The sequence below is a fragment of the Megalops cyprinoides genome, chromosome 5, assembly GCF_013368585.1.
Source record: "Megalops cyprinoides isolate fMegCyp1 chromosome 5, fMegCyp1.pri, whole genome shotgun sequence".
In the NCBI taxonomy this organism is placed as follows: Eukaryota; Metazoa; Chordata; class Actinopteri; order Elopiformes; family Megalopidae; genus Megalops; species Megalops cyprinoides.
Window position 1 is genome coordinate 23610693 of NC_050587.1, and position 24414 is coordinate 23635106.

At 42.7% G+C, this 24414-nt stretch overlaps 1 protein-coding gene across 1 annotated transcript in view; it reads left to right on the top strand.

The window, feature by feature from the left end:
- The window catches only part of LOC118778305 (LIM/homeobox protein LMX-1.2-like), a 78560-nt gene extending 58275 nt beyond the window's left edge, over positions 1-20285 (top strand). Inside the window, exons 4-9 of the mRNA XM_036529780.1 lie at positions 11745-11977; positions 14655-14833; positions 15216-15293; positions 15865-15931; positions 17918-18079; positions 20128-20285. Of these exons, the coding sequence (XP_036385673.1) occupies positions 11745-11977; positions 14655-14833; positions 15216-15293; positions 15865-15931; positions 17918-18079; positions 20128-20285 (877 nt within the window). The remainder of the gene's footprint in view (positions 1-11744; positions 11978-14654; positions 14834-15215; positions 15294-15864; positions 15932-17917; positions 18080-20127) is intronic.
- The last annotated feature ends 4129 nt before the right edge of the window (positions 20286-24414 follow it).

Consider the following 24414-nt stretch of genomic DNA (forward strand, 5'->3'; position numbering starts at 1 on the left):
TAGAAACTGGAGAACACACTGGTGAAAAGGCACTGCTTACTGCTAAAATTAAACCCAAGGAAAGCAATTGGCTGTATGTATTGAGTTTTGATGAATGTTTGGCCAGCCCTTTGGTAAGTCTTTTTTGGCCAGTTTACTTGGGATGCATGACATCCAGCTGAACACTTCCTCCAGCCATCTTGAAACCCATAAACTGTTTGGAGAACTTCGTATCGTTATCGGTATCGTGATGACTCCTACAGTCATTTGTAGATCTGTAGTGGAGAGCTTCTGGATTATGTTAATATTAAGATAACATTACGTTAGCTTAGCAGATGCTCTTACCCTTCTTACCCCTGCTCTTGATTTATGTGACTTTCATAGTTTACAAATAATTTATTTTATACAGCTGGATATTTACTGTGGCAGTTTGGGCTAAGTACCTTCCCTTAGAGTACGACAGCATGGTCCCACCTGGGAATAGAACTGGAAACCTCTGGGTCATGAGCCCTGATTCTTACAACTGCACCACAGTGCTAGCTCCCTGCTAATCATGATCTGATTTGCTGCCTGTGCTTCATCAATCATATCTACATGGTCACAGTAATGCTCAATGTGGACTTGGTTAGCATTAACTGATGTTCAGTGGCCGCCATGGCGGCTCCTGCAGTCACACAGCATCCGCCAATCAGCAAAGACCTGCAGCGTCCTGCTAACGGGTGTCTGATTTACTGCCTGTCCTTGGTCAGGTCCCTAGCTTACACTGTGACGCCCAGAGAGGGAAGTCAGCGCCCACAAGAGAACCCATTCATTTCTCCTCTGAGACAGACGCTGAGCCCCTCCGGGGCAACCCAGGCCTTGTGCGGCTCTGCCAGGCTGGGTTTCACAGATCATATATTTTACCAGCCCTACCAGGGTATTAATTGGTGTATATGACATGTTGTCAGACAAAAAGTTAGTTGTTCAACAAACGAGGCAGTTTGTTTTTTTTCTTTCAATATGACTCGGTTTTCTCTGAAGCCATGTGCACATATGGCATATTTTTGGTTGGCATGACGTACCTGCCAGATGTGTACTGTATGTCTTGAAGATCTTATATTGTATAAATTTGGTATTAGCGTATACAGCCAGGCAAGTAGATGGTGCTGTCTATGCATAGTTGTGTAATTAATGCATTGCTGAAACATGCCATTGTCCAGGGTAGATTAATAATGCCTAGTGTTGAGTTGTTTGTTAATTGTAATGTTAAATTAACATCCACAATATTTTACGATTCAGCTTAAAAAAAAACCAATTAGTCTAAAAAGGCCTTAGTCTAAATGAACAGTGATGGTACACAAACAAGGCACTCCAGTCTATATAAATTACCCCTGTACACCGTATTAACTCAACAACAGCCTAGTAAATACACAGCACTGGCTAGATCAATTAATATTCCAACAATGACTAGTTCTATATGGTACTAAGGCTTATGACAACAGCAGCTCATATCATCTTAAGTGGCGGAAAGGGAAGCATCCCTGATGTGTACAGTTTTATGCTAACCCCAACAAGGAAGAAATGATGAAGCTCCATTGCTCCAATCATTAAATGGTTGCTGGTTCAGTCCTCAAGGGAATCTTAATTTACGATGATCTGGAGAGTAAAAAAAAAAATAACCTAACCCCAAGGGGTCACGGCTCAGGTAACCAGGTGGTCCAACATCCAACTCTCAGCTGGGGTACTAGTGGTTATGTTCAACTGTGTTAATGGACCATTCCACAAAATGTTAACTATGTGAGTAACATTCGACAGTAGCATCTGACAAGCCAATCAGCAAAAACGACGCGCAATCTACAAAGTTTAGTCTATCAGTCCACTTTATACAACGTACTCAAGCAAGATCACTATCGGGGGTGTTCAGAAGACCCACGCTGCTCTGTTCCACAATTGGAAAAAAGGAGAAAAAAAAAAAAGATAGTACCCCGAAGGTCGTTAGATTGAATGCGTTCCTCAGGGACACTAGCGACGTGCGTATTCTCCAGGAATGTACTTCCCTTCTACCTGCTGGGAGCTTAATTAAAAAACAAAGAGGCTCAATATAAAGCCAATTACTATGCTAATTTGCTGAGAACCGGGCTACGATTTAGCAGCTTTAAAAGACGACTCCAGTTCGCTCCGGGGACCGTAGCGAGAGCGATTCTTATTTGACTTCATTAGTTTCCACAATTATCTAAAGAGAGGCACTGATACCAAGCAGTAATAATACCGCTTCTCCTCATGCAATATTAAGGAATTGATTTTTCCCACTTCGTGCAGTATTATATCTTCACCTCTGTACTGAAAGTGAATGTGAGCTCGAATATTTTTTCGTGTTCTGCTATGAACAGTAAAAACAGAATACGGAAAAGGAAAATGTTTTAATATAGTGATGCATTGTACAGCTGTAATCGCACCTTTTGCGTAGTCGTGTGGAAAATAAAGTTATTTGGTGAAAGTACGGTTTTCCCCTTCCTTCCATAATGTCAGGTGTCATCGAAATATCGGATTGGATTACACCTCCGCAGTCGAAAGGTAAATGCTAGACGCAATCTTAAACTGTTGTGCAACAAGACAAGATCGTAAAACGGCTTGACAACTTACGTCAGAATCGTGAAATTCCTTTTGGTTGTACCACGTGCGACCATGCAGCTTGATTTATGTGTTGCTGATGACACAACTCCACGGTGGACATCCTAAATTAATGACTCTTCTCATCTTTATAGCCGTCAGCAATGTTTGTTTTCTCGCTAAAACAACAGATAACATGCTTTTGTAGTTTACATATATATATATGTATATGTAGTATATGTAGTCACTGTGAACCCGTATAACGCAGAGGTGAGTCACTCGGTTCATTTCCTGGCCCTCAACAACAGACGGCATTTACATTGGTGTGGTCATTTTACCTACAGTAAAAATGCATCAACCATTGTAATGCTTTCTTCTGTTTGTTGTCATTGTAAAATGATGGATCTGGGTGTGACTTCTTGGTGAATAATATTTTGTGTTCTGAGCGTACTGTTAACAAGGAATCTGATCTAAAACAGTTTGTATACTTCTGCATATGGAGCACAGAGTTTGTCCATGACGATAGCCCTGGTACTGTAATGTCCCTTGGAAGAAAGCCCTATTTGCAGCTGTAGTGTTTAACGACACACTTTGATTTTGTATTACACATGTTGAGCCCATACATGAACGTGGAGGGTATGGTTAGAAAATGGCCCCTCTTCTGAACATTATCTACAACATCCAAAAGCAGTCCTGGGAGTTGGTTATAGCATCAAAGAGGTGTGTAAAAAAAAGTTGAAAAGGGTTAAAAACGATAATTACAAGAAATGTACTCCCTCACTCCCTCGCACAGACACATCTGGGTATCAAATGTTTCTGTGCGGATCAGCAAGACCACTTAAAAATCCTTTACTCCTAAACTTGTGGATAAACTGTGGCTTCTGTGGACTGCCCTTCTGTCTTCCTTTTTTATTCTTCTTTCTGTGTGGGTCTGTGTTCAAACAGGCTCGCCATGGCATACAGGCACCCCAGCGGGGGAGCTGTTCAAACTTGGGTCCAGCTCCTGTCCTCTCTCTGTCTCCCTCTCATTTTCAGTGTGCTCTGTTGGCATGGTGCACTCAGCAGTGCTGTCAGAGCGGGGAACAGTAACAGTAATGCATGATAAAATTGAGGAAAAATATCTTTTTGCCTCTCACTCCAGCTCACTCTCTGTCTCTTCTCTCACTCCTCCCTTCTCCTTTCTCTCCCCTGTTTCCAGTGTGTCTTTCTCCTTTTCTCACCTTACCTCGTTATTCTTCTCTCGCTGTCTGTCCCACTCTCTTTACCACTCCCTTCCTCTCTTGCTCTCACTCCGTCTCTCAAATTCAGATTAAAATTCAGATGTTTATTGCCATAATCATTCAAAGTACAGTGTGGCCGAAGCAGTATGGCCAAAACAAATGTAATGTGAAATATCGCCTTCTCTGTCTGTTATCCTTTCTGCTTCTCTCTTAGTCTCTCGCTCTTTCCCTCTGTCTCCCTCCCTCTATTTAGCTCTCTCTCCTGTCCTCTCTCCATTATTCTCTCTGGTTCTCTTCATCCCTTTCTCTTTCTCCCTGTCTGTCTTTCTCCCACCATCTCTGTCTGCCATCCTCCCCTGTTCTCTCTTGGTTACTCTCTTTTTTTCCTCTCTCTCAATCTCCCTATCCCTCTGGGCTGCAGAAGACAGGCATGCTTGGGCTCCTGCCCAGTCGCTAAGGAGACAGAGTGAGAGACAGAGGTTGAAGGTCAGAGAGGCCGTGTGGCCCATGGATTGATGGAGCCGGCAGCCATGCTGTGCTGACCAGGACCCCCACACGTCCTCTTTGGAGTACGTTAGCTTTTCCCCTAACCTGGCCCCTGTGTAGCTTATCATTTACACAGTCGTGATAGTCATGGGTAGCACCAGCTAGTGGGCTGCTGGTAACCCATTGAGAACTGCCTTCAAAGCAATTTTTTCAGCTGTCCAGGAGGGTAAAGCTCATCCTTTCTTTCTTGGATTGAGGCAGTAAAATTAAAACCAGTTCTTTCTTAAACACTAGTAGGAAAATAATAGTGTGGTTTTGTGTCTCTTACCAGTACAGCTTTTAATATTGATTTGCTGAGCAGTTGTGTTTAACCAGGGTAACATGCTGCATATCCTGAATGTGTTATGCTGATACTGTTTACATACCTTTCTCAAGCAGCAGTGCCTCATCCAGGATTCAAACCAGCAACTTTTCAGTAACATTCCAGTTCTCTAATCACCACACAGCTGCAAGTCTGTGGACAGCCTCTCTCATTATGTCATTACATTGCATTTTGCTTAGCAAACATTCTTATCCAGAGTGACTTGCATAGCTGATTTATTTTTAATGTTATCTGTAAATAGAGCTGGATATTTACTGAGGCAATACAGATTGAGTACCTGGTGCAAGAGTAACAGTAGCCTTTGGGTTGCAAGTCCTACTCCTTACCACTACACTTCATTGCTGCCTGTGCCTCTCTGTACTATGTGTGTGTGTGTGTGTGTGTATGTGCGCACGCGCATGCTGTGTGTGTTTGTGAGAGAGAGTAATTGAGAGAAAGTGATGATCTCAGCAGGGAATCTCTCACTCAGTTTATCTTGTGGGATTATCTCTCCCACTCCCTCTGTGAGATACGAGCTGGGCTCGGAAAGGGGGGTGGGGGGCGTCCTGTGTCAATACCGATGTCACAGAGGCAGGCTGTAGTGGTGGTCCCACACACAAGGACAAATCTGCACACACAGGTGTGAGAGGACTGCGGCATAATCCGTACACACAGGTGTGAAGAGGGGGCAAAGATGAGGATCTTTAGCGCAAACACACACACATCTCATATACGCACATACTTATACACACAAATACAAGTGCTCACACACGTGCACATCCATGTATAATCACATTTTAGTTTTAAGCATGTCTGAAGCAGATTCAGAGGCCAGCTGGAGAGGGCATTAAATAATATTGAAGTTGCACCCAGGATATTTCTCAGAAAGTAGTTATTTTTAAGTAGTTATTATTATTATTAATATTGTTATTATTATTGTTATGATTATTTAAAAAACTCAATGAATATGTACAAATATTAAATAACTGAAAAGAGTTTAATATCAAGCATGCACCAATCAGATGGACTGTTTGTGATTGATTTCTAAATGCTTGGTACAATCCAGCCAAACACTTGCCCTGGGTTTGTTGTGAAAGAGGGGCACTTGTATGGGGAGCAGATACTACACTTCCTTTGGGGAGCTTTGACAGGCCAGCGCTGCCACAGCCACATGCCCTTTGTGCATGGTGAGAAACTAAATGTCATCTTTGGCCCATTAGTCAACTGCGGGGTGTGCTTTCATTTCATGTGCAGGAAAAGAAAATAATATAACGTAGATAAACGTAAGACGTTCCAGATGTGCTCCCCATTTGCTCTGCTCAGCAGACGAGCTTCAGATCTGCGTTTGAAGGCTTTTATCTCTCCCGTTGACCACAGAGAACGTTCTGGGGGGCTTGTATTGGCAATGGAGGTCGGCCTTCTGTTTTCTGTTTTCTGTTGTTGTTGTTGTTAGTGTGTTATTCGTCGCTCTCTGAAGGGGACGGTCTCCACGTTGTTGCCTGTCTGTCTCCTCTGAGCTCTGTATGCCGCTTCTGTCGTTCTTTATGAGAATCCATCATTTAGCTTTTAAGACTCTGCATCAAGAGTATCATGCCCTGTTTGAAAGTATGTGCGCTACCTTGATATATTTCAAAATATGCACACTTTTCACACATTTTAATTATCTTACTTTTGTACAATTTCCCACTGTTAAAATATTCTGCATGTATAAATGTGACCAAAACAATAACATTCATTGCATTACGTTACATTCATTTAGCATATGCTCTTATCCAGAGTGACTTCCAGCATAAAAGAACAGAAGTGCATCCATTTAAGTTGAATGAGCAGCATTGTCAGATCAGGCTAACAACAGTCCCAGAGCAGTGAGTATGAACCTAACACAATTCAAGCCCTCACTCATGAGTTTATATGAATTTATATGAAAATGAATTTTCATGAAATGAATATGCATGCATGTTTAAATATATATATTCCATAGATTCATAAATACCCCATGCAATGGTAGCGAACCTGTGGCTGTTATAAAGTGAGAGGGAGGCTTCCTTTGGTTTCTCCATTTTAGTGAGCCTGTGGGTGTTGTAAAGTGAGAGGGAGGTCTACATCGCTTTCTCCATTTTATCATGCACACGGGCGTTATAAAATGAGAGGGAGGTCTCCTTCAGGTCTCCAACAATGTTCTTGAGTCTTCAGCTTCTCCTTTGCGCTGTTTACGGTAACGTGTCCTAATGTCTCTTGCAATGCCCTACCCCCACTGAATTGGCGAATCGTTGCGTGTCCCTTTCTGATGTCATCCTGTTTAACATTTTTTTGAAAAGTTGTGCTCTCCTAATTTTGAGGAACTCGCAGAATGCAACTTGGAGTTTTTTTTATCCCTTTGTTTGTCTTATGAAGGACTGGCTGATGTTTTTTAATGTTTAGCCTGCTTGTATTCATTTGAGTCTGGTTTGGTGTGGACCACCAGGGCTGTGGACTGAGTCACTGTCTGAACCCGGTTTTGAGTTTTTGGGTCATGAGCACCGTCGCTGTTTCTGTTTTTCTTTTTCCCCTTCCGTTTCCTTGCTGTTATGACTGTGGTTGAATTAGAGTCGTCATCGTTAGCGGTGCTTATCCTGCGTGGCTCAAGCCTGTTCTGTTACTAATATCAGCTCTCTCAAATATCGGGGCTCAGCGTAGCAGTCATGGAACACGCAGGGGGTCAGGGTTCCAACTGAACATCTGAACACTCCCGGGCGATCCCTCGCCGCTCGCCCCACAGCATTGTGCTCAGGAGAATTCTTATAGGGCTGAACTTGGAGAGGTATTAAAGAGGGATTAGGGACTCCCACAATCCAGTGCTTGTGTCATTCAGCGGGCTGCGTTCCCCCCCACTCTCCCCACCCTCACAACCCTCCCACAGGTCCCTCCTGGCCTCCTCTGTTTGATTGTAACTAGCAGTGGGAGGCAGAGGGACTGTGCCTTTCAAAGACACAGGGCAGGGTTAAATCCCTTCGCCAGTTCTCCCTGATAATTCCCCCCTTGTTCCTTGGAAAAGTATTTACCTCTGTTGCCAGCTTGTGAAAGGCTCTCGGCACGTCCGAGGTTTTGCCGGCTCTTTGGAGAGAGGAGGTGGCGGTGGTTGCCATAGCAGGGGCGACACGCATGGACACTCCGTCGGGAACGCCGCCGAGAAAGCGGAACGGGAGGGGCCCGCCAGCCACTGAAAAGTCGGGATTAGACTCTGGGGACAAAGCCGGACAGGAAGATTCCAAGAGGAACAAATAGGAATTACAGCAACAAACACAATGTAAGATGACAGCGAGGGGAAACAGAAAAATAACGGCTTACAAAGATTAGCTTGAAGTGAACAAAATGGAGAAGAAAGAAAGAAAAGAATTTCGAAGGGGGATGCGTAAAAAGTATGTTTTTATCTGAATGGAGGTGGTTTAAGATTGCGGGAGTCAGTCAGGCGAATGGAGAAACTTAAGGCTGTTGTAAAGAGCTATTTCCTGTTCCTCTCTCCTTGACTCGCTGTGCACTTTCAGGCTGCCATGCCTCTCATTAGACAAACATTTGATCTGGATTTGGCGACTGGTTGTGACAGATTAATCACCGCCCCCATCTCTCAGCAGCATCCTTCCCAGCATGCCGCAGTCCCGTCTTGCACACATGGTCTGCGTGTACCGAGTGCCCAATCAGCACCAACATACTTCTGCACGGACTTATGTTTGGATCAGAAACAGCAGATATTATATTATACAAGTGACTGGTGCTTGGTGGTGGTGGTGGGGGAGGGGGAGATGAGTGTTGAGTCCAGTCTTCCCTCAAGAGGGTTATTGCATCAGGAAGAGTGCCTGTCCTCCCTCTGCTCACCTCTCTCTCTCTCTCTCTCTCTCTCTCTCCTCTGTTCTCTTTTCTCTTTCTCCCTCCTTCTCTCTGCACCTCAACACTCCCAGAGAGCCTACATGTGCCTCAGGTCCTGAACTGAGTAGTTACACAGCAGTACTGAAAAGAAAAAAGAAAAGAAACACTCAAGAGTTCTGAAAAGAGAGGAAATTATCACAGAAATGCCTGTAGTTGGCTTTAAAGAGCACAGGAGACTGTGTCTCACTCAGCATGTGCTTTCACCTGCAACTTTTGGCAGCAAACATTCCATACGAATGTTATCTGTGCAGTGTTAAAGTCTGTAATATTCATGAATTATGGTGATGATGATGTATTTGGGAAACAAAGTTATCCTCCTCCTCACTGAAATGACAGCCTGAATATTTACCTCTGCGGTCTAAGCGGGGTGCTGGACTTCGACAGGCCTCAACTGAGTTTGTGTTGCAAAGAAGCTTCTGGCTGCAGTCAGACTGAAATTACAGTGAATCTGTCTGATTTTGGTATCAGGTAGAAAAGGCAATGTATAGCTTAATTGATTGATTTTCAGAAGACAATTTCATAGTAACTGTTTTTCAAAACATTTTCAAAGAAATGGCAGCCTTGGAGTTTTCACAGTAAAACAATTGTCTTATGAAACTGACAGAGTCTGTAAAATTTCTTTGTTGCATAGCTAAAAATAGAGGAACCATGTGTAGTGAAGTGAATGTTATGCTAATAATAACATCCATGACCTGTTATGATATAATAAATCTTCTGGTGTGGTAGACTAGTGTCAGCATGGAAAGGGTGGAGGGAGCTGTGAGATGCACAGACATTTTCGCCCCGCCTGAGAGGTTGTCGAAGGCAACAGTAATAGCAATATCTCTGCTGCCAATCAGATAACTTCTGCTTTCGCCTAGTCAATTTTCAGAGCAGCTAGCTCAGCTGAATACGCTGTCAGACACCCCTTCGAATTAGACACCCTCGCAGCCTACACTTGGAAAGCAATTGCACGAGGGGAAAATCTGATTTCTCCTGCCTGTTGAAAGGGGACAAAAGAGTGGAATAGCCAGTTTTCTGCCATGAATGCAGCTGCTGTATTCGACAATATCGCACGCATGCTTGTTATCAGTTTCCAGTCAACGGCCGCGATAGTATTACCATAACAAAAGCCCCCTCGCAGTTTTTTTCCCTCACATATTTATACGATTCATCATTGTCGTGTGTCTTTGATATGGACGGAAACGCGCATTGCCGCTCGCTTCCCTCGCCTGGCTCCCGCTGTGAAATAGATGTTAACTACAGATAGATTGGCAGCTGGCAGCTGTCCTACGGACCAGCGCAAACAGCGAGCTAATAAATCCCAGTTTATGGCTGGAATGAAGTTAATGGAGTGGAATGAGGTGGGAAAGACACACACACATGCGCGCACACACACACACACACACACACATACAAGCACACATGCGCACAGGCACACGTGCACACACACTCAGACACATATACTTGTTACTCGTACCTAGTGAAGGTTCAGCATACACTGTGAGTGCAGGACGATCATAATGCTTTCCAATAAATCCATTAAAATGTGTTTTGCATCTGTTCTACATGAAACGGAGATTCTATATGGAGATGACTGGGGTGCACCTCTGAGCCTCATGTGTGTATACAGAGACACCCAACACGCAGTTTGTGACCAGCCAATGCCGAATCCCCAAACCAGCAAACTCCGCTGAGGTAAATTATCCATACGAGTTTAACACCACACGTCTGCGCACAGAGGGTCCACATCTGCAAGGCAATCCTTCAGCGGGACATCCCGGAGTGTGAAGCGTTTATGGCCTTTTCCCCCTGGTCCAGACAGAGAGGTCCGACGGACGCCCCATCCCGCTGCGTCAGAGACAAACCAGGGTCCTGTCAAGTGTCCCGAGTCGAACTTGTCGTAAAAACCAAGCTGAACTTTCAAAGAAGGGGAGGTTGGGGTACTGTGAGGCTTTGTAGTTTTACCTCATCTGTTTCTGATTGGTTCATCTCCCGTTCTTAGTACCAGCTCAGACAGTAAAACATTGTGTGACTCTGGTAGCAATATATTCTCAAAATCTTCCATGAATTTCATGTCATTTAAGTCGCATGTAATTTTTAACTGCGTGGGATCAGTCACATAACCTTAAAGCAATTTCTTAAGATCTTAACTGTCTTAACTGGGACACACAATATGTTAGGTCACAAAGTATTTGTTTGCAGAGTAGGATACAGTGCCATTGTCCCACATGTTCAAAAACTGTGTCTCTGGAGTGGACGACAAAGTAAACAAATTAATTCAAAGTGCAAATGTGAAAGAAGGTGTAGACATTTAAGCCTGAATAACTGTCATTAGTCATCTGAGGCAGCACGCCAAAAAAGATGACTACTGTATTAGCCGTGGAGTTCAAAGGAAAAGTGTTGAAAGACGAATGAACGAAAATGATTAGGTATGTCTCCACCCACCGGAACGTTCTTGTTGCGATGCAAATTGAGCATCTCAAATCACTCAGGGGCGTCTTAGGAAGCTGAACAGCTCCTGTTTCCCGGGCCACTGCGTGGCTACAATTGGGCTTTACTGGAGCATCGTGGGGTTTTACAGATGAGCGCCCGTCAAAAGGAGCGGATCAGCGGCTATCCACAGGACTGGCTCCAAACCCTCTCCTATCAAAATACACTTTGAGTGACAGACCTTGGGGTGGGGGGTGGGAGGCTAGGCAGCCCACAGTGTGCTTACACACAGCACCTCAGAGTTAATCAGTATGACAGTATTAGTGGTTTAAACACTGAGTTTAATGATACTAAAGCACTGGTCTGTATTTGAACTGGAACAGCTGCTTCTTGCCTGTGAGATTAATAGCAGCCACTCCAACTGTATGACAGTTCAGTGGTTTTGTGGTGCAGAGTTGATGCTTAATCCCCTGTTAAGGATGCTGTGAAGGGCCAGCAGCATTAGGAGGCGCTATTGACCAAAAACATTTATGCCATTTTATGTTTGATTATCCCTTTTTTTCTTACGTTGGTGTTTGTGGTTGACTTGGAGAGATACTAAACCTCCTATATGGAACCCAGTTCCTTCTCTATGCCTGTTACCAATGCAATATAAGAAAAAATTCTGACTTCACAGGGTGGCAAAACAAGACCCAAACACCACAGAACACTGTGCGTTCTGTTTTGTAATGAAATGCATGCTGGCCTGCGACCCCTGACCTCGAGCCCTCTTTTCTCCTTCTCTTCCCCGTCAGGCTGTTCGCCACCAAGTGCAGCGGCTGCATGGAGACGATCGCGCCCACGGAGTTCGTGATGCGCGCGCTGGAGTGCGTGTACCACCTGAGCTGCTTTTGCTGCTGCGTCTGTGACCGGCAGCTGCGCAAGGGCGACGAGTTCGTGCTGAAGGAGGGCCAGCTGCTCTGCAAGAGCGACTACGAGAGGGAGAAGGACCTGCTGAGCTCCATAAGCCCGGACAACTCCGACTCGGGTCAGTCCGAAGGCCTCTGCCTTAGAGAGGCCATAGAGAGAATGTGTGTCTTACTGTGTCTTGTGTTTGAAGATGTGAACTTTGTGTATGTCTTTTATCTGTAACTGAATGCTTTGGTAACATGAGTCTCATCTTGTCATGCAAATGGAACAGTTTCAGTTTGAACCTGAATTTGTGAGAGAGAGAGAGAGAGAGAGAGATAAAGAGGAATAGGGTGGGGGAGAAATACAGAGGAAGGGGAGCCAAAGAGGAGGAAAAGTGTGTAGAGATAGAGATAAGAGGAACAGTGGGAGAGAGAAAGAGAAAAGCAGAAAGAGAGAGGGATAGAGCGAGGTAAAAGTGAAAGAAGGAAAAATGTGATGTGATGGAGGGGGGAAAGAGAGAGAGAGAAAAGGATTCCCCTTTACACCGTACAAAACATGAAACATTCCAGTATTTCCACCATCCAGTTAAGTGGTATGAAATGCTGCCAAAGAGGGGGCCAAGGGGCAGAGTTTATTGGGTGTGGACGAGCAGGTCTGAGCCAGTTACACTGTGCTTCCAAAGCCTCAAAGTGGGCAGAGCTTTATGTATTTACTTATTTATTACTGGGAAGGACTGTATCTGCATACCCCTGTGGCCTGGCCCAATACGCGGAGATACAAGGGCTCCTCATCCCCTTCTCTGTGCTCCTTGCTCATACGTAACAGGGCACCCGGCCAAGCCTGTATGTTCCCCTCCATCTGGTTCTCATTCAGCCAGAGACAAACGTCAGGAGATTTGTCAAAGGCATCCATGTATGCCTGTGCGTCAGCTCTTTGGAATACGTGTCTTACTTCTGAGCTTTCCTCAGTTAAGCAAAAAAAACCCCCTTTTCTTCATGTTTCAGTAAAGTAAGAAAAAGGAGGGATAGTGTGTGTGACAAGCTGACGTGGGAATGTCAGCTAATAAGTGGAGTACATTTGTATCTGTGCACTGAAATACGCTGTAATGTTCACGGAGGGCATATCAAAGCCAGACAAGAACAGAGGAAAATCCACCCACAGCATGTTTCAATCCACAAATATTCACTTTGCAGATTTAATATTTTGATCACAATCTGTATCGCTTTTTGCGTGTGTTTTGAAATAAGGTCAAACAAGTTTACTTAAGAGGTGTTCTTCAGCATTTTCAGTGTGTGGTGATGAAGACTGTGTTAAGGTCAAAATATTAACACATACAGTTTAGAGTAATAATTTAAGTGTGCAGGTTTTTCTTTGCTACTTAACTTTGAAACTTAACTGCTTGACTGGGCACCTTAAGCATATCCAGCTGCTAGATTTTTAAATAACTGTTAAACAGGATAGTGCAAAAAAAAGTAACAACTAATAGTGGGGACACGTTTTAAGGGTTTATTTTCTTTAAAAAAAAGATTCATTCTTTACCTCAAAGAACATATGCAGCTAAATGAAGTTTGATGAACTGATTTGACATACTCTAGAAGAAGTCCATAATTCTTTAAGATGGCCCTCACAAGAATAACTGGCAACGGCTACGTCCTTTGAACACCTTCCCAGGGTTTTTGCATTCGAAAAATGAGTGTCTGGCTGAACAGAATGACCAAATTGAACAGAAAAGCAGACATGACTGGTAGAGAGAAGGCAACATCTACGCCAGCGCGGCATGCTGTAATTAACACTCAGGAAGGGGGGGGGGGTTATTCGTGTCGTTATCGCTTCTTACTGGCAAGTTTTTTAAATTTGAATTACAGTCATTATTTTGTTGGGCAAAGTGTTATCATTTCCTACATGATGAAATTTCCGTCCAGTAGACAATAAATACCATCCCCTGCGGGGTGGTAATAATTATGGAAGCTGCAGGGCATTCAGTCAAAGCAGCACTTTGGGGATGATGGAGCGAGGGAAATTAAGGTTACACAGACACATTTTTTGATCAGTCTGCACAATGAAACACGCAGAGGGAAAAGGTATTTTTCAAGTAAGTTCCCTTAATGATGATAGCTGAAGTTTCCGGAAATGCTTGTACCTCATTGTTTCTGTGTCATAAAGCTTATTAAGAATTAAAAAAAAAAAAAAAATTGAACCAAATCATCTGTCTTGCGAGCATTCGGGGGACCTCATGGACAAGGGTCATTCGTGTCAGGTTTCACGCCATTGCACCATGATTTATACCCATTGTTTTGTCTTTATATATTTTGTATGTATTAGGTTTGTTTTTCTTTCATTTTTCTATTCAGATATCCAACTGGAATTATTTTCCACATGTGATTATTCTGTCCATTCGAGTACATTTATGCAAGAGTGGATGTGTGATGTGAATGATCCTTATCTGAGATTTATTTTTGACATAACAGTCCAAACAGTATGTATTAAATTATCATTGACACAAAGTACAGCCCTGGTGAAAAATGGACATATTTTGTGGTTTCCTGCGACTGAGAGGCATCGTCCACCAGTGGTATAAGGGTGTATGGGGCTGTTTCTTTCAGTGAAAAATTGACAACAAAGTATTAAAACCACATGTTTTTTTTACTCCTCTTATTCTAACACTCTAGCAATCTGGATCCTACACAATTTCAGGAATACAAAATGATAGTTTGTCGTTCTGTGTGTCAAAGTTCATGATTTACAGATTCTGAAAAAAAAATCTGAAATAAATGAACAAGTAAGCAATGAAAAATGAACGGATGTGTCTGCAGAGAAAAGCGACGATGAAGACTTGGACATCAAGCCGGAGAAGGGGTCGGGAGGTCAGGGGAAGGGCAGTGATGATGGGAAGGACCCACGGAGGCCGAAGCGACCGCGCACCATCCTGACCACACAGCAGAGGCGTGCATTCAAGGCCTCCTTCGAGGTTTCATCCAAGCCGTGCCGAAAGGTGAGAGCCCGCACACATGTTCATAACACACAAAAGCAGACGCACACATTTGTACACACACACACACACACACACAATAGGTGTAGATGAGGCCTCACTTTCCCATCACTAATTATTGCCATCTACTGGTAACAGGAAGGTTCTGTTATTACTTCTTGGGGAACCATCCAATGAGTGAGTGAGTGAGTGAGTGAGTAAAAGACACTATCTCTAAGGCTGCTTATTCCCAGCCAAACACAAATGTGGGAGGCAGCATTTACCCTGAAATGAAGTTGTATAGAGCTGTATAGTGAGACACAACATTTTTTCTGCCATAACGTTTCCAGTTTGTGGTAATGTGTGTGGCCTTAGAGGTTGAACCACGTTGTGTTGGCTGTTCCAGGTGAGAGAGACTCTGGCAGCAGAGACCGGACTAAGCGTTCGAGTGGTACAGGTGTGGTTTCAGAACCAGAGGGCTAAGGTGAGTGAGGTGAACTAATCCTGCCATGCCAATGTCTCTGTAACATTTGTAAATACTGTAAATTGCTATTAATAAATATGAGTATGGTATGTATATGTGTCTGCATAAATGTATGATGCATAGTGATGTTGCTTTAATGTTACTACTATTAATATTGCCATTATTACAAGACTACTACTCTACATTATCCACTTCCATATGTATATATTCAAGGAAACAGCAGTGGAAGTGTATAATGCAATCTCCATAGACTACAAACGGTGCTGGCCGGGGCTGCATAGCTGTGTGGTTTTAACTTAGCGGCCCTCATGGTGGAATCCATGAGGGTCCCAGTTGAAACGCATTAAACGCAGATCTGTTTCAGGCCCGGGCTCACGCGACCACCTACTCCTCTCTACTTATCTTCAAAAGGGCTTTGGGTAATGAATCACAGTCAGATCCCAGTGGTCTCAGGTTCACTAGGAGTTGAGTGTGGTGGAGATCTTCATTAGTTGTACTAACTTTTTTTGCATTATAAAAAAAATGTTAAAAAAATACCATTTTGTTCTTCTTGTATTTTTTTTTCTCCCAGATGAAGAAGTTGGCACGGAGACAGCAGCAGCAGCAGGAGCAGCAGAACTCTCAGAGACTCGGTCAAGGTAAACACAGAGCCTCACCAAAAGTCATATGTTCAAAGCAAAAAACATTTTCTAACATGTCGTAATGCACATCACATATTTGATTTAAAGAATTTATTGACACATGCATGCAAATATATGCATATATTGTAGAATATGTTGTGAAGCTACAAATGTAGTGAAAGAAACTGTACAACATGCCCCACGAAATGTGCAAAGTCATGACAGCATACATAAAACAAGGAGAAACTGCATCAGGAAAGAAAAACAGTGGTTGCAAGTTGAAGCTCACTGACAGGGACAGGGACAGGGACATATAGACAGTTAACAGGACAGCTGCAAAAAAAACACAAAACAACAGCTTCAAAAATGACCAAAAATCTCCCTCAGAAGACTGACTACCAAGGAGAGGTTAGTGCATCTTGGCAGTCTAAAACACCAGCAGTGATTGGGTAACAATACATAATCAGTGAACTGGCTTTTAGTGGTGTGCCCCCCTCCTCATACCCTCTGCCCCCCAACCCCCCCCCCCCCCAAGTTTCCGCTCATGTGAGGAATAAGTGCTGGGCAAAGGCAAGGCGCTCTGGGGGTGTGAATGGAAAGAAGACTGTGGGGTCCTGGTGGGTAGGGGGATTTAGGATGTGGGCGCACTGAAGTGGAGTCCTTGGTCTCCTCCCTCTGCTCCACCCCTCCACATAAACCACCTGTTCCTCCCATGTAGTCACACACATACTCTCACACAGAGTCACACCTACACTCACACACACACACTCAGATGCATATAACAAGACACCTACCAAAGCTGGAGCATGGGTCAGAGGTGACTTTACCCAAGCAGAGCACCAACAGCAAGAAACAAATCCCTGTTTAATAATACAGTAATAAGTCCTCTCCAGTTAACCAGCCAGCAAAATGGGCCAAACTGCTGCATCACTGTTAAAATATCAGTAATTACACTGTCAAACTGTATCCCAAAACCAACGTGTACCAGTGACAACTACAGAAAGTTATATACAAGGTCTGACCTGCCACTGCTGTAAACAGATGGGTTCACAGATAGGGTGATACAGGGAACACCTCCGCTACCCTGCTCCTAGGGAACGATATCCCTGAGGGTGGAGTCATCCACTGCCATCCGGTGTGTCTGATATCACTGTGCTTGCCAAAAAAAAAATCTCATAGATCAGTGTGATCGCTGAAGGCACTCTTCGAACAGGGCTCCGGAGAACAAAGAGACAGTGCTGGTTTTTAGGTTGAACACAGACAGTGGACTAATTTGTATTCGTTTTCACGGCCTGTGTCACTGCTGCTCAAACCAATGTCACAGACCAATCTAAATGACAGGCCATTGTAGTTATAGTACTGGCATTAATTGGCCACCCTTCTATTTCTGGAAATGAGGCGTAGTTTACTGGAGAGATTTTAAATGTGGGCCAGAATATTATAACTGAAAAGCAAGCAAGCCCAAGTGGAGAGAACAGTTAATGGCTGCAGTGCTGATATCACAGTGTACCTCCTGAGATGAAAATTAATAAATGAAGAACAGGCATCAAATAAAAGCAAAAATATACTGATAAGCTAATAAACTATTTTATTCTCATTTTGACTGAGATTAAGTCAAGGAGACAGCCTACTCAGCCTACTCAACATTTCACCAAAAAGTGCTTCCATGTATGTTATGAGCACAATATTCTTAGCCTAATTCTGTAATCACAGTGTGTGTGACTCACGAGTATTTAATGTATGAATGTATTTTTAAGTGTCTCTCCATCTGGAGTCCACACTAGAGTCCAGACAGATGTTATAGGCTCGTGGCTGGAACTCAGGTTGAGATTAATTGTTGCCGTCATGCATTTTAAGAGAGTGGCGCTCAGAGAACAGACACATCAAGGTGAGGCACAGCCCCAAACCTGTGGGGGGTGTCCCCTGTTAAAAAAAAACCTGGGAGGGTGTGGGTTGGTAGGACCCCTCCCCTTGTGATGTCACTGACGGAACGCTGTCTTGCAGAGGTGATATCCAATCGGATGGAGGGGATGATGAATTCCTACACCCCATTGGCCCCGCCACAGCAGCAGCTGGTGGCCATGGAGCAGAACGGCTACAGCACAGACCCCTTCCAGCAGGGCCTCACACCCCCGCAGATGCCGGGGGATCACATGAACCCATACGGTGAGCGCTGAACACAGGGCCCCTCCAAACGCACACTGCTTTGATCCACAGTCTGGGGGGTGTGGAGACAAAACACCACGTCCTCCTGCGTGACCGCACGTGCGCACACACACACCCACGCACACGCACACACACGCACACACACACACACACACAGACTGCTATAATTCCTCTTAATCAATCCAGCATGTTTTTTCACTCCCCTGCCTTTACTCTATGGTTTTCACCTGTGCTTGAGGTTGTTCGGTATGCGCTCTGATCCTCTCAGACAGTTGTCATTGCTTACTCATAGGATAAACATGATATACCGCACAGAAGCTAAGCTAAGCCCCGTGGGACATGCATCGCCTCTAAAGTGCGTTCAGTTATGGCTGGAGAAAGGGGGAACCGTAGATTCACTCAGGAAAATCAGATCTGAGCTTATGGTCAATAGAGCATTGCAATCAACTGTTTTTGTGTTTGTTTTAATTCTTCTTCTCAAAATATGGCACAGAGCTGAAATAAAAACTTGCAATTAGAGCACAATACATCCCACTGTAAGACTGACACCAGATCAGCATCCCTCGAGCATCTGAACACCTCCCTTGCATTTCCCTTGTATTTTACATTTTTGTAAGATAAATATACAACTCTCCCTCCAATCTTATGAGTCGATTGTAAAAATTGCCGTTACAAGGCTGTGTTTTTTTTTGTATGTCCAAACAGAGAGCAAGGAGGCAGCCGAGTGTAGGAAAATTAGCATGATTAAGGACACATGGCTTTATCAAACACAGACCACAATCTATCTCTATACGGATGAGTTTTGACCAAAGTGGCTAAGCTTGTTAGTTTCACTTAGCACTATTTTCCCTTATCTTGAAGATAACTGAAAAAAAACTTAATTTATTCTTGTCAGTATTGGCTTTGATTCACATGCAGAACATGGGTCTATGGGTCTATAGATCAATCAAGCAGTACCTCTTCAATATGTCAGTGTAGCAAAGAGTAAGATTTTTTTAGTTTTGAAAAATTATAAATTTTATGACTTAACGGCCGTCACAATAGTTCAAGGATAAATAATTGTAAAAATATGTCAAAACCCATCTCATATGTGGTTTAATAATTGTAATTTTATGATCCTTCCATATGTCCCGTAGTATTGCAGAATATATTTCACAACAGAAGCCATCTATTCCTTAAATTTAGAATTTTGCGTACAGCAGATTGCTTTTTCACGAAAGTGTACATGTATATAGTAGTGGTTCTGGAGTAGTTCATTATGTAGTTCTATTTCACTTGAATTCATGCAGTCAGCTTGTGGGTTTGGCCAGTGATTGATATGGAGGTGTTCCTCAAAACAGGGTGCTCATCATCTGAACTACAGCTGGCTAATAGTGTCTGGCCTGGGGGGAGCTGTGCTGCTGCTCTGTCAACTGTCAGTCTGTTGTCTCCTGACATTTGTGCCAAAGATATTATTATTTTTCACACTCCTTTGTTAGGTCCAAATGCCTGGTCTTTTCACTCCTCTGCTCTTGATTTTATTGGTCACGAAGAGCAACCAATAACACTACTGCCTGATTAAAAATTCATGTGCCATCAAACTGTCTCTTACCTGATGTAACGTTGTCATTTAGATCCAAAGAGCCCTAATAAAGCTACTGGTGCCCATGAGGAAACTCAACCATCTGCAATTAAACCCTCTCACTGGATCCTCCGTAATACAGCCTCCGTTTACACTGTCCCACTGGGCCCTAACTTTCCCATAATGCACTGCTCTCTGCCTGCGTGAGACATGTTTATTGACACATTGATTGAGAATGTGGCAAGACGTAATTAGAATCTCTAAACCACAAACGTGTGGTGTTTAAAAGGTTGTTGCGAGGCACGATATTAAACAACGTGCTCATGTTTTATGATGGTTGCAATGTGGGATGGCTGTTGCCACAGTTGTTCATCATCACTTTATTCTGGTTCTTTTTTGCTGGTGTCCTTTTTGTTGTTTCATGTCTTTTATTTGAAATCTGGCACTGCTCTAACCAGACCTCCTCACCTTCATTTGTTCCCGCCAGGCAACGACTCGATTTTCCACGACATCGACAGCGACACGTCTCTAACCAGCCTCAGCGACTGTTTCATGGCATCCTCCGAGGTGGGCTCCCTGCAAGCACGGGTGGGAAACCCTATCGACCGGCTGTACTCCATGCACAGTTCATACTTCGCCTCCTGAAAATGCACACGGACGAGAGAGGGACTACTTCCTGTCTGGGCTCCCATGTACAAATTTAGTCTCAAGAGAAGAAATGCTGAAAAAAAATATGCCACACAACTAAAACACAAAACGCCAATGATGACCTCTTCCACAGACTCCCTGCTGAAGGCTGAGAAAAACAAAGAACTTGAAGATGAATTATTCACCTGCTGCAAGGACATTGGACCTTCAAAGTTTTTATACATATATCAGTTGGATGTCTGTGTGACTCTCTCAAACGAAGAAATCCTTCCCCTTATTGCTGACCTAAAGAAGAAGGTAGATAGGTATAATTTGAGATATTTATTTTCAAACATTGAGCAACACAAATATCACATTTGAAGAAATGGGGAGTAAACACCATTTCCCATAATGCATGAGGTCACCATTATCTTATGAACATTAAAGTGAGAAAAAAGAATTTAAAAACAAAAGACAAAAAAAAAACTTGTGAGATGTTGAGGTGTACAGATGTGGTGTGTGGAATTCATATTTCTTTTTTTACACTCTGTGCAGCATTAAACATTTTAGGTCATTTAGGTTTAGCCCTTCTGGTGTGTCATATGAAATGCAGATAGGGGAACATAGAGAATGAAAATAGACGTGGCTAAAAATTGTGGAGGTCATGTCGAGTCGGTTGAGTGTATATAAGTGGAAACGTTTCCAAAGCAAAGCAGTTGTGCATGTTGAAATGGACAACGTTCTATTTATTTAACTACAACGTGCACCGAAGGTAATGACAAAACACTAAAGCTTTATTTAAAAACAAACAAAAAACTCCCAATGTACAAAATAGTAAAATAGTACAGTAAACATATTATAGTTCATTTGTATGTCATTTCATTATGAAATTTAAGCTAGTATTTTTGTTGTTGTATCAAATAGGCTGTAAATCAGCAACACTGTGCTATTTATTGGTTACAAGCTCATTGAGACCTTGTTCATAGTGCATTTTTAATGCAGAAATTTGCTAAATTACCAAAGTTCATTGGTATTACAAATAAACTCAGAAAAAAAAATCCACAGGCTTATTTTTGTTTCTTCTTGGTATTCACAAAACATAAAGGTAACTCTCGTCGATTCTACGGACATGATTGTTAACTTAAGTGGTGCCTGTGCATTTTGGAACTAATACATTTGTATTGTTTTTGTACATTTGCACCAGTTTCCATTTGTATCTCAGGTAAAGCCTGTTCATTACAGTCATGGGGTGTTTGCATTTACACACTTTCATTCATTTGTATTTATTTTTTCATATTTGTACTGTGTAACACTGACATGGATAATTGGGGACAGGAAGCGGAGCTGGGACTGAGGACGGATGAGGAATCAGTCTAAAAATGTAGTGTTTTGCTATGTATGTTAAAGGCATCATGAGCTACTGTAGCTTAACACCAAAACAGACTCGTAAGAGTAAGTTTTAATTGTATTGTTTCTTACAAGAAGGCAGTGAGCTTTTGATATGACTCAAAACATTTGAGAAACCCATCAAAATGCTAGATATACTCTTGAATAGTCATATAAAATTTTGCCTTTAAATGTCAGATCAGCCTAACATCACACATCTGTTACAAATCCAGATAATTGGATAGAGACACTTGAAATTAATTGCTAGTTCTATAAGTTCATTTTAATCTTACATTAATCATATTAAATATACAATGTAAATATTTAAGAAATATATATTGTCTTGCTTGAAGTTTGTGCTATGGTTATTTTTGAATGTTCCAAGTTACAGTGATTCAAGGTTTCATTTCTACAGCAAAACCAAATGTACATCATTTGGCTGCGTTCCTGTCTCCACACTGTACTTAACCAGTGCAGAGGGTCACAAATGTAATGAAAAGAGGTGTGTCCCCAGCAAAAGCCCAACCCCATTGGGCTAATGTTTATCCGTGGGGGTCAGAGGTCACGATGGCTGTTTATTAAACTCACTTTGCAGCAATCATCTGGGGAGGACCATAAACCAGCGGCTTAGTCGGCTGGACCGTGTGAGAGGCGCACAGGCTTCCTGTACTGTGTGGTCTAGGTGGATTAATGTGGGCAGAAGTGTGGGGTACTTATTAAGGAACTGGGTTTGGTACTCTTGTAGCCAATAGTTCATGACCCAAGTGGGACTGTGATCTCAAGCTAGGTGTTCAGCCTGAACTGGTTCAGTAAGCAGCGTCCCACTCTAAAGTAACATCTAATATCTAAGTTGCCCTGTATAAAGGCATCTGCTAAGCAGATAGATGGTGCAATAAAAGTGACCTCAGTGTTTCTGGACTCCTGTGGCCATTGGGAAGGTTAGAGCTGGGAACAGTGAGGCATGCAGCGGCAGTCAGCAGACATTGAGAGAGATCTGAGTGGGTTCATCACAGTTCGACATCCGCCATACTCCCTGATAATCTGTTGTACCCCTCAGCTCCTTCCTGTCCTAAACGACACAACTGTAATACACTGCTGTTTTCGTTCAATATTATCACAAACAGTGCATAGCTATATTTACCCATCAACAAATATGTTTAATTCAGTTTTGTATTAGGAGCACAGACCCATATATGGAATAGCCCCATTTTCTGCGCTGCTTGTAGTCAGCGTGACTAATACAACCCCTGGTAAAAATTATAGAATCACCACACTTAAAGGATATTCACCCAGCTTTTTTACTTTGTAGCAAATAAACCAATCACAGATATGACACAAAACAATTTTTGCTGAATAGCTGAACATTCTGGCTTCGTGAAACATACCTCAGACAAATTAAATTAAATTATTTTAATTAATGCCATATTTCCTTCCAGATCAAGTAGAGGAAAAAATTATGGAATCACCTTGTAATTTTCCTTTCTAAAACAAATACCAGCACAAGTCTAAAAATGCAAATTAGTATGCAGTTACAAGAGTGCTTGCAGACCTTTACAAGCTATTGGACTTGGCAAAACTCAAAGCAATATGCCTTGAAAATAGAAAATGCACAACAAAACAAATAAAAAACAAATGGGTGGAAACAGGAGTCAATGATTGTGACAGAACTGTAAGAAATCGACTGAATGAAATGGGATTTACATACAGAAAAGCCAAACGAAAACCAGAACTAACACCTAAACAGAAGAAAGCAAGGTTACAGTGGGCTAAAGAGAGGCAATCATGTGGTGTGGATGATTGGATGAAAGTGATATTCAGTGATGAATCACGAATCTGCATTGGCCAAGGAGATGATGCTGGAACTTTTGTATGGTGCCGTTCTAATGAAACATATAAAGATGACTGTCTGAGGAAAACAATCCAATTTCACCGCTCATTTATGATATGGGGTTGCATGTCAGGTAAAGGACCAGGAGAGATGGTAATCATTAACTCAACAGTCAATGCACAGGTGTACATTGAAATTTTGGACACTTTTCTCATTCCATCGATAGAAAATAGGTTTGGTGATGATGAAGTCATTTTTCAGGATGATAATGCATCTTGCCACAGAGCAAAGAGTGTTAAAGCTTTTCTTCAGGAAAGGCATATCAACTCAATGACATGGCCAGCAAACAGTTCGGATCTCAATCTGATTCAAAATTTATGATGGAAATTGAAAAAAATATGTCCATGACATGGCTCCATACTGCAAAGCTGATCTGTCAACTGCTATTCGAGAAAGTTGGAACCAGCCTGATGGAGAATATTGTTTTTCAAAGTTTTGTTTTTGAAGTAATCTTCACCGGCATATGGAAACATCTTCCTCAATGTTAGTTTAACAGTGATTGAGTGTGAATGTGTAATTAAGGGTCCTGAGTTTTCCAGTCCTTTTACAAACCATGCAATTGTGGGGTTTTCACCAACTTCACCTCAGCCAGTATTTGAGTGCATGAGAATGTGAGTGTCAATGCAGGCATTGGACAATTGGTTAATTAGTTAATTAGCCATACCACCATCTGGAAAAGCCAAATGGTATAAATGAGGGAAGGATCATGAGAAGTGAGGGCATGGAGAAAGCAGGGGAGTTTAGATGCCTTGGTCTAAGCAAAACTGTTGTTTGGTTTGCTCATTTTGTGTTTTATATGTATCTTTTTATCCTTTTTTATTAGTGACAAATGAACCATTTTTGTGATTTAAAGAAAATCGTAGCCCCAAGCCA